Source organism: Heterodontus francisci, chromosome 33, assembly GCF_036365525.1.
Source record: "Heterodontus francisci isolate sHetFra1 chromosome 33, sHetFra1.hap1, whole genome shotgun sequence".
Classification (NCBI taxonomy): Eukaryota; Metazoa; Chordata; class Chondrichthyes; order Heterodontiformes; family Heterodontidae; genus Heterodontus; species Heterodontus francisci.
The window spans coordinates 56,508,780-56,524,125 of record NC_090403.1 but is presented as its reverse complement, the minus strand read 5'-3'; the positions used below and the strand labels follow the sequence as shown (position 1 = coordinate 56,524,125).

The window sequence follows — 15,346 nt, the reverse complement described above, 5'->3', positions numbered from 1 at the left end:
ACCCAGGCCCCGAAACCCTCCTCGGGAGCCGGTCCCGCACAACCCGAGCCGCCTCTCGGAAATGCCCTCCGTGCCATTCCAATCGGCGCGGAGGGGTTTCCTGTACGGGCTGCTCCTGCACACTCTCCACTTCCTCGCCCTCGTCAGCCGGCCGGACACGCCCTGGCGGTCCGCGTTGCCATCTGGCGGCGAGGGGAAACCCCGATGGAGGTCTCTCTACGCGGGAGTCTTCCCCCTTTACATCGGGGACCTGGGGTGGAGGGTGCTGCACAGAGCAGTCCCGTGCAATAGGCTTTTAAGTAGGTTCACGGACTCCCAGGCCACCTGTACTTTCTGCGGCCTGGACGAGTCCGTGTTCCACATTTATACGGAGTGTGCGAGGTTGCAGCCCCTATTTGAGTATCTGAAGGGGCTGCTCCTCAAATTCTGGCTGCACTTCAGTCCCACGCTCCTGATCTTTGGGCACCCGGTGCGGAGGGGCTCGGGCCGGGAGGAGGATCTCCTCGTCGGTCTGCTCCTGGGCCTGGCCAAGGTGGCAATTCACAGGTCCAGGTTGCGGGCCGTCGGGGGGTCCGTCCTCCCCGTTTGCCTGCCCCTCTTCCGCGGTTACGTTCGCGCCCGGGTGTCCCTGGAAAAGGAGCATGCGGTGTCCGCCGGTACGCTTGAGGCCTTCCGCGACCGGTGGGCACCGCAGGGACTGGAGTGCATCGTCGACGCCGAGAATGGCATTTTAATTTGAGTTTTTTGTTTATTTATCTGTTTTAATAAAGTTATTTTAAAAATATAAGTGTAAAAAAAAAAAAAAAAAAAAAAAAAAAAAAACGGGGTTAGATACAGAGTAAAGCTCCCTCTATTATATTGAGAGATTAGATACAGAGTAAAGCTCCCTCTATTATATTGAGAAATGTATCCCTTCCTGCACCACTGTGACATTTCCATTTCTCCTTTACCCTGAGCTTGTGGTCTGGCTGTTGCACTGATCATAATTATCACTAGTTTGCTTTCTTTTCCCAAGCCCGCTGGACTGAGAATCAAAGGAGAAAAGTAAGGGGAAAATGCTGACTGTATTCAATCTGATCAGAATTGACAAGTTTTGAAATTGCTTCTACCTGGAAATGATTCTGACAACATGTAAATCTTGTTATAAAAAGGTGAATAAAACCAGTGTGCCAGTCAACATGCATAGTCCATAGATGAAGGGTCTCTGACCTGAAACGTTAACTCTGTTTCTCTCTCCACAGATGCTGCCAAACCTGCTGAGTATTTCTAGCATTTCTTGTTTTTATTGCATAGTCCACAACTCTGGTTTATATAAATTTTCTAGAATGCAATCCTGAGGCACAGTACGTGGAGGAAGGGGAAATGTTATGATTCAGTGCTACCAGTGCAGAACCTCACCCTCTGGCACCACTTCTCAGAAAATCATCCTCTCAGCCTCCAACCTTCCAACCAATTGATTTTAATGGTCGAAAATAATTTAAGCGGTGCGACTGAATCATGAATTGTAACATTACTCCACTGGACACTGCATTTACCAGGGCCTGAACTATAAAGTGATTTAAATATTCAGTTTGTGGCCTTGTTATTGTGTGTGTAACCCTGTTCACGCAGACATTCACTTAGACAGAATTAAAATTGGGCCCCAGTGCACGGAACCCATTCAGTGTCACATATCAATCATTTTTATTGTTTAAAAGCCATCCAGAGTCCTGTAAGACTAAGGGGTGATGTGATCGAGGTTTCAGATGACGAAAGGAATTGAAAGGTTAGAGAAAAACTGTTTCCTCCTGTGGGGAGTCCAGAACAAGGGAACATAACCTTAAAATTACAGCTACGTCGTTCAGGGTGATGTCAGAAAGCACTTCTTCACACAAAGGGAAGTGGAAATCTGGAACTCTCTCCCACAAAAAGCTGTTGATGTTGCGGGTGGGGGGGGGTGCGGTGGTGCAGGGTCAATTAAAAATTTCAAAACTGAGATTGAATGATTTTTGGGGGTAAAGATATTAAGGGTAAATGGAGTTCCAATACAAGTCAGCCAAGAGCTAACTGAATGGCGAAGGGGCTGAATGGCCTCCTCCTGTTGCTATGAGAGCTCAGTGGCTGTGACTTGCCTGCAAGCACAGGAGGAGAGACGCAGCCAGGGTGCCCAGATCTGATTGCTGCTAAGTGCACCCCCGGCTGGAAGTCTGCATGTTTGAATGACAGAGGAGGACAGGCTTAGAGCTGCAATGGTTTCCATTGTCAAATAGCCAGTCAATTCTCAGTGTCCTGTCTCTTGCATTAACTACTGCCTCCTGCTGTAAATGGTACACGGCTGCAGCTGCCCAAGGAACCACATCCCAGCAAGAGAGTGCACCGTCTGCCAGAGGAGAAAATCAATTTCTTTTGTTATATTGAAAACGCTGTCAAGAATCTACAATCCACTGTGTATCTCACAAGTCGAAACATGCAGCACCCACAGGCCCCTGAGTTTAATTACCTCATAGTTTCATTGTAAATACACTGTGGGGTGTATACAATACAAATAAATGTACACCTCACAGAGAAGCAGCATGTGCAGTATTTAATACCAGATTTATTGCATCAGTGAGCGAATATCTTTGTTCTCTTTGAATCTGTTCTTATTTTTGACTCATTTTTTACCCAATGTCTTATCATTTCTCAGGCAAAACTCAAACAACTTCACGTACAGTGAAAGGTATTCTGCAGGAGCCCACGGCAGTTGTTTCGTACCCAGCAAGGTCCCACAGGCAGATGAGGCAAATAATTAATTTGCTTTTGGTGGGGATTGAGGTTGGGATACCAGGAAAGGCAGGTTCTCTTCCAATGACTGTACTTGAAGCTTTCATTCAGTCCACAGTCTCACCGATATGAAAGGTACAGCTGCAATGTCAGTGCCAATTCCAAACTACCATTACATACGCAGAACCAAGAAATGAACAAATCTCTAATTAGAATGACGTGACAGGCGCAAGATGCAGGTCTCAAATCACTGAGACCCTGTGCCAACCTGAAAATGTTAATCGGCAAGAATAGACCTGGCTTGGCATGAAAAAACTGCCAGAAAGGGATCCATGATGCGGAGTGTGGGTCTGTCCATGGTTTGATAGCTTAGATAAACTTTATCACAGGTTGTGGCTCAGTTGGTAGTACTTGTGCTTTTGATTCAGAAGGTTGTGGGTTTTAAGTCCCACTGGACACTGCCAGTATAACACTGAGGAGATGCTGCCTCTTGGATGAAATATTAAACTGAGGCCCTGTCACCCTGTCAGGCGGATGTAAAAGATCCCATGGCTACTAGTCCAATCAGAGTGGAGGAGTTCTCCCTGGTGTTCTGGGCAATATTTATCCCTTAACCAAACCGGTCATTATTACATTGCTGTTTGTGGGATCTTGCTGTGTGCAAATTGGCTGCTGTGTTTCTTACAGTAACTGCATTTCAAAAGTACTTTATTGGCTGTAAAGTGCTTTGAGACTTCCTGTGGTTATGAAAGGTGTTAGAGAAATGCAATTTTTATCTATTTACTGCAAACCTGAGGGATTTGGACAGAGCGATAGCCCATCACCACTTTAACTGTTGAAAACTCAAATTTCGGAAATGAAAGGATAATATTTTTCTCAATGTTGTGTTTTCCAAAAATGAAATGATATGTTTATTGCAAAGCTGTGGAATAACAGGAGCCCAGAAACTGCCAGTATCAGCAGAGCAATGCTCTGTTGGTTTATATTCCTCTGTCTGCAGTTATAACACAGCCATTACCCTGATTATTTTAAACTGATTAATGTCTCCACTAAAATGGGACAGAGGAAAGTTACACAAACAGGATCTGGATCATCCACTAATGTCAGAGATAGAATCTCCAGGTGAACATTATATTCAGTCCACAGGAGATAAATCTCTTGTTATTTGATACAGATTCCATCCCATTGTATAACCTGCCACAACTGCAAATATGAAGTATAAACTGTTTTTAATTTGGGTGTTTTAAGTTGTGAATAATTCCTATTTCCAGAAGGCAGACCAGAATATGTGGAGATTAATTAGTTGTTTGTTATATTAACCCTTTAAATACTTCAGTGGCCCATCATGTCCATGCCAGCCATCAAGCACCGATCTATTCTAATCCCATTTCCCACCACTTGGCCCGTAGCCTTGTATGCTATGGCGTTTCAAGTGCTCATCTAAATACTTCTTAAATGTTGAAAATTTGATGCAGCATTTCCTTATATCCTGAACAAGGATGAATTGGACAGTTTGCAATGTAATGTTCATAGATGTTAAATTAACCCTTAGAACTTGTAACTATAGCTAGCTGCAAAGTCTTGTTCAAGTGTCTCACTCTCCCTCTTCAAGATATTTTGATCAGGTGATTGTCAGGTACAGATGATGCAGAAACACATGTTGACAGAGATTGCAGGCGTGTAGGAACCAACTATCCAACAACAACTTGTATTTATAGAGCGCTTTTAAGGTAGTAAACATCCCAAAGCACTTCAAAGAAACATATCAAACAAATTTTGGAGACACTAGGATACATGACCAAAAGTTTGGTCAAAGAGGTTGATTTTTTGGAGAGGGGTAGAGGGATTTAGGGAGGGAATTCCAGAGTTTAGAGCCCAAGCAGCCAAAGGCATGGCTGTGAATGGTGGAATGATGAAAACAGGGGATGCATAAGAGGCCGGAATTGGAGGGGCACAGATATCTCGGAGGGTTCTGGGGCTGGAGGATATTTCTGAGATAGGGAGGTGGCGAAATCAGGGAGGGATTTGAACAAGGATAAGAATTTTAAAATTGAGGCGTTGCCTGACTAGGAGCTAATGTAGGTCAGCGAGCACAGGAGTGATGGGGAACCAGATAGACAAGTGCACAGATTCAGAGCCACAAGTCTGTAATTAAAAACAGGAAATACTGGAAATGTGCAGCTGGTTCATCTGCACCTGAAAGCAAATCCACCCAGTTCCACCCAGAATGCTCACCCAGCTTTTCTCAGATGTTAACCCACCTCCTGTGTATTTCCAGTCATTTATGTTTTTTTTAAATTTCCAATCTCCAGAATTGGCAGCTTTTCCACTTCAATTTGAAGTGTATTGGTACGGAGACTCTGCTAACAATGTGATACAGACAGACTTGTCTGGCCTATTGAACAGGACCAGAGATGCTGCATGGCCTCAACATAGAGGAGTGGGAGCCTTCAACTGTCCTTACCAAATGGTAGAAAATATTCACATGAACGTTTCCCATTAAAAGTGACAGTGTGATAATGTAAGAGACTTTTTCCAACATTCCTGCACTCTCTATGTCTCACTGTGGGTTTTGACCCCTCCTGAATTGAGAGAGCAAAACAGATCTGACATTCTCATCATTCCTTGTCAGGCTCAAGCAGCTTGGTACTTGTCTGGCTGATTTTCCTCTTTGGAATGGAGCTCCTCATTCTATCTTGTCCTTGGCAGGGAGGAAGTTGTCGAGCGAGGGAGCCGTGGTTTACTAAAGAAGTTGAAGCGCTTGTCAAGAGGAAGAAGAAGGCTTATGTTAGGATGAGACGTGGAGGCTCAGTTAGGGCGCTTGAGAGTTACAAGCTAGCCAGGAAGGATCTAAAGGGAGAGCTAAGAAGAGCAAGGAGAGGACACGAGAAGTCATTGGCGGATAGGATCAAGGAAAACCCTAAGGCTTTCTATAGGTATATCAGGAATAAAAGAATGACTAGAGTTAGATTAAGGCCAATCAAGGATAGTAGTGGGAAGTTGTGTGTGGAATCAGAGGAGATAGGGGAAGCGTTAAATGAATATTTTGCGTCAGTATTTACAGTAGAGAAAGAAAATGTTGTCGAGGAGAATACTGAGATTCAGGCTACCAGGCTAGATGGGATTGAGGTTCACAAGGAGGAGGTGTCAGCAATTTTGGAAAGTGTGAAAATAGATAAGTCCCCTGGGCCAGATGGGATTTATCCTAGGATTCTCTGGGAAGCTAGGGAGGAGATTGCAGAGCCTTTGTCCTTTGATCTTTATGTCGTCATTGTCGACAGGAATAGTGCCGGAAGACTGGAGGATAGCAAATGTTGTCCCCTTGTTCAAGAAGGGGAGTAGAGACAGCCCTGGTAATTATAGACCTGTGAGCCTTACTTCGGTTGTGGGTAAAATGTTGGAAAAGGTTATAAGAGATAGGATTTATAATCATCTTGAAAAGAATAAGTTCATTAGCGATAGTCAGCACGGTTTTGTGACGGGTAGGTCGTGCCTCACAAACCTTATTGAGTATTTCGAGAAGGTGACCAAACAGGTGGATGAGGGTAAAGCAGTGGATGTGGTGTATATGGATTTCAGTAAGGCGTTTGATAAGGTTCCCCACGGTAGGCTATTGCAGAAAATACGGAAGTATGGGGTTGATGTTGATTTAGAGCTTTGGATCAGAAATTGGCTAGCTGAAAGAAGACAGAGGGTGGTGGTTGATGGCAAATGTTCATCCTGGAGTTTAGTTACTAGTGGTGTACCGCAAGGATCTGTTTTGGGGCCACTGCTGTTTGTCATTTTTATAAATGACCTGGAAGAGGGTGTAGAAGGGTGAGTTAGTAAATTTGCGGATGACACGAAGGTCGGTGGAGTTGTGGATAGTGCCGAAGGATGTTGTAGGGTACAGAGGGACATAGATAGGCTGCAGAGCTGGGCTGAGAGATGGCAAATGGAGTTTAATGCGGAAAAGTGTGAGGTGATTCACTTTGGAAGGAGTAACAGGAATGCAGAGTACTGGGCTAATGGGAAGATTCTTGGTAGTGTAGATGAACAGAGAGATCCTGGTGTCCAGGTACATAAATCCCTGAAGGTTGCTACCCAGGTTAATAGGGCTGTTAAGAAGGCATATGGTGTGTTAGCTTTTATTAGTAGGGGGATCGAGTTTCGGAGCCACGAGGTCATGCTGCAGCTGTATAAAACTCTGGTGAGACCGCACCTGGAGTATTGCGTGCAGTTCTGGTCACCGCATTATAGGAAGGATGTGGAAGCTTTGGAAAGGGTGCAGAGGAGATTTACTAGGATGTTGCCTGGTATGGAGGGAAGGTCTTACGAGGAAAGGCTGAGGGACTTGAGGTTGTTTTCGTTGGAGAGAAGGAGGAGGAGAGGTCACTTAATAGAGACATATAAGATAATCAGAGGGTTAGATAGGGTGGATAGTGAGAGTCTTTTTCCTCAGATGGTGATGGCAAACACGAGGGGACATAGCTTTAAGTTGAGGGGTGATAGATATAGGACAGATGTCAGAGGTAGTTTCTTTACTCAGAGAGTAGTAGGGGCGTGGAACGCCCTGCCTGCAGCAGTAGTAGACTCGCCAACTTTAAGGGCATTTAAGTGGTCATTGGATAGACATATGGATGAAAATGGAATAGTGTAGGTCAGATGGTTTCACAGGTTGGCGCAACATCGAGGGCTGAAGGGCCTGTACTGCGCTGTAATGTTCTAATTCTAATTCTAATTCTAATTCTTTCTTATTTATCTTTCATTGCCCCTGAATAACTGGAACTTTCTTCCATTTGCCCACATTTCATGCATTTTGAATTGAATCCTTCATTGTTTATTTTTCAACTGTTAATGAGCGAAGTTGTTACTTTTGTTGTGAAAATGCTGAATTGAGCAGCTACAGGTACACAAAGCAAATTAACAACTAACTAACCCCCACTGAATTTACACAACCATCACCCTGGTAACTAAAGCAGACAACAAGTTAACTCCCGAAACAAAAACAAGAAATGCTGGATTCACTCAGCAGGTCTGGCAGCATCTGTGGAAAGAGAAGCAGAGTTAACGTTTCGGGTCAGTGACCCTTCTTCGGAACTCCCGACATCATCCTCCAGCCCTGCAAACCTGTCAGTGAACTCAGAGTCATCCCTGTATCAATATCTCAGAGCCAACCCTGTATAACACAATCAATATCTTAGTGCTAATCTCAGCCTGGCTTCTGACTTCTAATTTCTGTTTGCTATGCGTATGTAAGCGTTAAATGATACATTCCACAGGTAAGGAATTAGCCTACCTGAGTACATTCACTATTGATCTGTGAGTATTATAGCAATTAAATTATCAGTTTAAAATATTAAGCTATTTAAGGCCTGGCATATTCATGTTGAATCTGAATAATATAGGTTTTTTCTTATTTTTTTTAAATCCTCCTTTCCCTCCCCTCTTGAAGGTGCTGCTGACCGTTGCTAGGCTACCATTCCTGGTTGCCATCCCATACCTTGACAGTGATTATCAGCAAGATATTCAACTGGGGGTGGCCTCACCTGAAATTTACTTGTGTGCATTTACACAGGCAGGATCAATGGATAGTGATCAGGAGCAGGAACAATGGCTGATTTATTAATTTCCCGCCCCCCCCCTCAAAAAACTAAGGTGCTGAGGTCAATTCTAGCAGCGGAACTGTCACCCACTGCGGAAATGAGGTTAACTCAGGCAACGACCAGGACTGAACATGGTGTCACCTGGCCTGTTTATGGCTCAGTCATTCACTGGAGAAAACCCAGGAGACGTTTGGCCTTAAGCCCAAAGCTCTTTTAAAAAGTCATCTCAATACCAAATCATTTATGGAAATCAGAACAAAATGAGTGGATTTATCTGTTCAACATGCTATCACCCTTTACAGCTGGATTCCATTCTAAATTAGGCTCCGGAACACTAAGTGTCAGCAGTGTAACCACCAATAAAAACTCTTTACCTTCTTAAAACCTCTTACCTGCTTTGACAAATGAAGCAAAATTCTAATGTAATTTTATTAACGCTTCTTAATTTAAAATAAAATATCTCGTGAGCCCCGTTTCCCCAGGGGAAAAAACTTCATGGAAAATAATCAACTGTTGGTAGCGAAAATGAGTAAAGCCTTCAAATAAAGTAAAAACAGAAAATGCAGCAAACACTCAGCAGGTCTGGCAGCATCTGTGGTTAATGCTTCAGGTCTCTGACCTTCCCTCTGTTCTGATGAAAGGTCACAGACCTGAAACGTTAACTCTGTTTCTCTCACAGATGCTGCCGGACCGGCTGAGTATTTCCAGCACTTTCTGTTTTTATTTCAGATTTCCAGCATCCGCAGTATTTTGCTTTGGAGTAAAACCCTCTCTGATTAACTTACCACTGTTTTTTCATGCACCATTTTTCATTTAGAAATATAATAAATATTGAAAGAACCCCTCCCCCCACACCACCACTGAACCCCCATTTATATACCAATTAGTATTATGCAACAGCTTTCAAGTAGCGACTGAGGGTAGTGTGTGCTGTGTATCACAATTGCTGTGCTGTGCTTCGGTGACAATTATGATTTGAGAGACGGAATGCTGCTTGATTTTCTCATCACCAGCCTGAGTTCGATGTTGGGAAGGCCACCTTGCTGGGTCTGTGAGCATGTTTCGTCAGTCGCTGCCAGGTGCAGGTCAAACCGGAGCGATGCAGATTTCTTCCGGAGGTGCGGATTATCCTTGAAAAAGGAGCATTCCCACTCTTTGATAACTTCATCCACTTTCTCTGTTCTGAAACAATCACAAGTTTATTGAGCAGGCCTATCGACTGACTCCCCTGTTTCCGAACAGTCATCACATTTTAGCACAGCACTGATTACTTACTTCATAGAATCTTACAGTACATAAGGAGGCCATTCAGCCCATCATGCCTGTGCAGGCTCTTTGAAAGTGCTATCCAGTCAGTCCCATTCCCTACCCTTTCCTCGTAGCCCCACAAATTTCTGCCTTCAAGCAGTTATCCAATTCTCTTTTGAAAGTTATTATTGAATCTGCTTCCACTGCCCTTTCAGGCAGCGCATTCCAGATCACAACAACTCACTGTGTAAAAACATTTCTCCTCATCTTCCCCTCAGGTTCTTTTGTCAATTATCTTAGATCTGTATCCGCTGGTTAGTGACCCTACTGGAAACGGTTTCTCCCTATCTCCTCGACAAAAATCCTTTATATATACTGAAATATACATCACTGATTAGACCACACCTGGACTTACTGTGAGCAGTTCTGGGAACCACATCTTAGGAAGGAGAGATTGGCCTTAGAGAGTGCAGTGTAGATTGACCAGAATGATAGCTGGACTCCAAGGGTTAAATTATCAGGAGCGACTGCACACACTAGGGGCTGGAATTTGTCATCACACTACATGGAGCAGCAGTGGATGCACAAAATGGCTGCTGTCCCACCTAGACCCTCGTGGCCATGCTGCGACGATTACATGGCTGATGACCAATTAGTATAACGATGGTGGCCATCCCCACCAATCACGAGGCGCGAGTGGCATTGGCAACACCGTTTATAGCGTCTCCTGATGTTGGATTGCTGAGTTCAACCCTCCCCTCCCCACCACAGCACCCAGTTGCAGAGCTCCAACCTTCCCTCACATCTGCAATGTCCAATGCTAAAACAAATTCCACAGGATAACAACGGATAACTTACCTAAGCTTTGCAGGCACCGAGGACTCTGGCCTCAATGGCACTAGCTTGTCAAAGACAGGAAAATGAAGGCATGTGAGTGGCACACGTAATGCAGGAAATTGTGAATGGTTGGTAGGATCACGGTGAATTACAATTCTAATTCATGCAAAATGGTATTTCACATATTTAAAGTCCCATCACACAGTGGCAGAGGTGCTGCCACGAAACTTTGCCACCTCCGAGAAAACCAGAAACCGTCGGGTTGTGAGGAGGACAAATCTGCAACGATTCTCCACCCCCCTACCGCCCCCCCCCCACCCTTCTCCCATCCCCCCTTCCTCCCCCACTGCCATAGAACTTACCTTCAGACCGAGCACAAAATCCAGGCCTCGGGATGTGTTCTCTGGAATTTAGAAGGTTAAGGCGTGATTTAATCAAAGTTTTTAAGATATTAAGGGGAACAGATCGGATAGATAGAGAGAGACTGTTTCCGCTGGCTGGAGAGTCCAGGACAAGGAGGCAGAGTCTAAAAATTAGAGCCAGATCTTTCAGGAGTGAAATTAGGAAACACTTCCTCACACAAAGGGTGGTAGAAATTTGGAACTCTCTCCCACAAACGACAATCGATGCTAGATCAGTTGTAAATTTTAAATCTGAGATTGATAGATTTTTGTTAACCAAAGTTATTAAGGGATTTGGGGCAAAGAGGGGGAAATGGAGTCAGGTCGCAGATCAGCCATGATCTCACTGAATGGTGGAAAAGATGAGATGGGCTGAATGGACTCCTCTTGTTCCTATGTTCCTAACCTAATACTTCTGAGAACCTAAAGCAGCTCAGGTCTGCCATTGGCAACTGCTCATTTTAGGGTGTGTCAGTCATTCCCCTACCTTCTATTGTTAACTCGATTGATCAAAATCTACTTATACTGCAGCATAGTTCATGCGGTGCAATGATAGGCAGCCCTTGACGTACGAACAGGGTATCTTGTCTTTCACACATACCCTTACACTGGTCCGTTGTGGCTCAGTAGCAGTCTTGCCTATGGGTTCATGTCCCACTCAGAGACTTGAGCATATAATCCAGGCTGACACTCCCAGAGGGAGTGCAGCAGTGTTAGAGGTGCTGTCTTTTGGAATGAACCGATAAAACGAGCTCCCATCTGCTCTTTCAGAATAGAATCTATTCTAAATTTTGTGATAAATGGACACTTGGATAATAATGATCTGATTGGGCTTAGTCAACATGGATTTATGAATGGGAAATCATGTTTGATGAATCTGTTGGAGTTTTTTGAGGATGTTACTATCTAAATTGATAAAGGGGAGTTGGTGGACATGGTATACTTGGATTTTCAGAAGGCTTTTGATAAAGTACCCCACTGGAGGTTGGTTAGCAAAATTAAAGGACATGGGATAGGAGGTAATATACTGGCATGGATTAAGGATTGGTTAACAGGCAGAAAGCCGAGAGTAGGAAAAACTAGTCATTCTCGTGTTGGCAGGCTATGACTAGTGGGATACCGCAGGAATCAGTGCTTGGGCCCCAGCTGTTCACAATATACATCAATGATTTGGATGTGGGGACCAAATGTAGTGTTTCTAAGTTTGCGGATGACACAAAACTAGATGGGAATGTGTGCTGTGAGGAAAATGCAAAGTGACTTCAAGGGGATTTGGACAGACTTAGTGAGTGGGCAAGAACGTGGCAGATCACAGAATCACAGAATAATACAGTGCAGAAGAGGCCCTTCAGCCCATCGAGTCTGCACCGATGCATTAAAGACACCTGACCTTTCTACCTAATCCCATTTGCCAGCACTTGGCCCATAGCCTTGAATGTTATGACGTGCCAAGGGCTCATCCAGGTACTTTTTAAAGGATGTGAGGCAACCCGCCTCTACCACCCTCCCAGGCAGTGCATTCCAGACCGTCACCACCCCCTGGGTAAAAAAGTTCTTCCTCAAGTCCCCCTTAAACCTCCCGCCCCTCACCTTAAACTTGTGTCGCCTCGTAACTGACCCTTCAACTAAGGGGAACAGCTGCTCCCTATCCACCCTGTCCATGCCCCTCATAATCTTGTATACCTCGATCAGGTCACCCATCAGTCTTCTCTGCTCCAGCGAAAACAACCCAAGCCTAACCAACCTCTCTTCATAGCTTAAATATTCCATCCCAGGCACCATCCTGGTGAATTGCCTCTACACCCCCACATCCTTCCTATAATGTGGCGACCAGAATTGCACACAGTACTCCAACTGTGGCCTTACCAAAGTTCTATACAACTCCAACATGACCTCCCTGCTTTTGTAATCTATGCCTCGATTGATAAAGGCAAGTGTCCCATATGCCTTTTTCACCACCCTGTTAACCTGCCCTTCTGCCTTCAGAGATCTATGTACAAACACGCCAAGGTCCCTTTGTTCCTCGGAACTTCCCAGTGTCAAGCCATTCATTGAATACTTTCGTGTCACATTACTCCTTCCAAAGTGTATCACCTCACACTTTTCAAGGTTAAATTCCATCTGCCACTTTTCTGCCCATTTGACCATCCCGTCTATATCTTCCTGTAACCCAAGACACTCAACCTCACTGTTAACTACTCGGCCAATCTTTGTGTCATCCGCGAACTTACTGATCCTACCCCCCACATAGTCATCTATGTCGTTTATGTAAATGACAAACAATAGGGGACCCAGCACAGATCCCTGTGGTACACCACTGGACACTGGCTTCCAGTCACTAAAACAGCCGTCTGGCATCACTCTCTGTCTCCTACAGCTAAGCCAATTTTGAATCCCCCTTATCAAGTTACCCTGTATCCCATGTACATTTGCTTTCTTGATCAGTCTCCCATGTGGGACCTTGTCAAAGGTTTTGCTGAAATCCATGTAAACTACATCAACTACACTACCCTCATCTACACACCTGGTCACATGCTCAAAAAATTCAATCAAATTTGTTCGGCATGACCTCCCTCTGACAAAACCATTCTGATTATTCCTAATCAAATTTTGCCTCTCCAAGTGGAGATAGATTCTCTCGTTCAGAATTTTCTCCAATAATTTCCCTACCACTGATGTGAGACTCACTGGTCTGTAGTTCCCTGGCTTATCTCTACAACCTTTCTTAAATAGTGGGACCACATTAGCTGTTCTCCAGTCCTCTGGCACCTCCCCCGTGGCCAGAGAGGAATTAAAAATTAGGGTCAGAGCCCCTACAATCTCCACCCTCGCCTCCCACAGCATCCTGGGACACAAATCGTCTGGACCTGGAGATTTGTTCACTTTTAAGCCTGCCAAAACCTCCAATACCTTGTCATTCCCTATGACAATTTGCTCAAGAACCTCACAGTCTCTGTCTCTGAGTTCGATATCTACATCCTCATTCTCTTGGGTGAAGACAGATGTGAAGTATTCATTCAACACCCTACCAATGTCCTCTAGCTCCACCCACAGATTTCCCCCTTGGTCCCAAATGGGTCCTACTCTTTCCCTGGTTATCCTCTTCCCATTTATATACTTATAGAATCACTTTCTTTACTCCACTAATGCTTCCATTGATTTGCTCTCCTTGTATTTGCTGAAAGCCTCTCTTTTCCTTCTCATCGTACCCTGAATGTTTCTGATCACCCATGGTTCTCTGGGCTTGTTGCTCCTACCTGTTACCCCAGAGGGAACATGTTGGGCCTGTACCCTCCCCATTTCCTTTTTGAATGCCCCCCACTGCTCTTCTGTAGATTTCCCGACAAGTAACTCTTTCCAGTCTACCCAGGCCAGATCCTGCCTTATTTTACTAAAATTCACTCTCCTCAATCCAAAACCTTTTTTTGCAACTTGTCTATTTCTTTCTCCATAACAAGCTTAAATTGTACCATGATGGAATATATTGTGGAAAAATGTGAGATTATCCACTTTGGTAGGAGGAATAGATGTGCAGAGTATTTCTTAAATGGTAAGAGATTAGAAAGTGTAGATGTACAAAGGAACCTGGGTGTCCTTGTCAATAAGTCACTGAAAGCTAACATGCAAATGCAGCAAGCAATTAAGAAGGCTAATGGTGTGTTAGCCTTTATCGCAAGAGGATTTGAGTACAGGAATAGTGAAGTCTTGCTTCAGTTGTATAGAGCCCTAGTTAGACCGCACCTGGAGTACTGTGTGCAGTTTTGGTCCCCTTACCTTAGGAAGGATATTATTGCCATAGAGGGAGTGCAATGAAGGTTCACCAGACTTGTTCCCGGGATGTCGGGACTGTCCTATGAAGAGAGATTGGGGAAACTGGACCTGTATTCTCTAGAGTTTCAATGAATGAGAGGTGATCTCATTGAAACCTACAAAATACTGAAAGGGATAGACAGGGTAGATGGAGCTAAGATGTTTCCCCTGGTTGGGGAGTCCAGAACCAGGAGACACAATTTCAAAATAAGGGGGAAGCCACTTAGGACAGAGATGAGGAGAATTTTCTTTACTCAGAGGGTTGTGAATCTTTTGAATTCTCTACCCCAGAGGACTGTGGAAGCTCAGTCATTGAATATGTTTAAATTAGAGTTTGACAGATTTCTAAATACCAATGACACAAGGGGATATGGGGATAGTGTGGGAAAAAGGCACTGAAGTGGATGATCAGCCATGATCGTATTGAATGGCGGGGCAGGCTTGTCGGGCTGAATGGCCTACTCCTGTTCTTATGTTTCTATGTATGTAAAAGATCCTGTAGTATTATTTTGAAGAAGAGCAGGGGAGTTCTCCCCAGTGTCATTACTAATATTCCCCAACAAACATCACCAAAACAGATTATCTGGTCATTCCCACATTGCTGTTGTGCAAATTAATTGCTACAGTCCTGCATTACAACACTTCAAAAGTAATTAATTGCCTATAAAGCACTTTATGACATCCTGAGATTGTGAAATATGCTATAGAAATCCAAGTCTTTCT

The 15,346-nt window shown here is 44.3% G+C and overlaps 2 protein-coding genes across 2 annotated transcripts in view; both read right to left on the bottom strand.

The window, feature by feature from the left end:
• Positions 1–15,346, bottom strand: part of smarce1 (SWI/SNF related, matrix associated, actin dependent regulator of chromatin, subfamily e, member 1) — a 490,930-nt gene that overhangs the window by 96,885 nt on the left and 378,699 nt on the right. The window lies entirely within an intron of this gene.
• The window catches only part of krt222 (keratin 222), a 44,361-nt gene continuing 38,310 nt past the window's right edge, over positions 9,296–15,346 (bottom strand). Inside the window, exon 6 of the mRNA XM_068013032.1 lies at positions 9,296–9,509. Within this exon, the coding sequence (XP_067869133.1) occupies positions 9,296–9,509 (214 nt within the window). The remainder of the gene's footprint in view (positions 9,510–15,346) is intronic.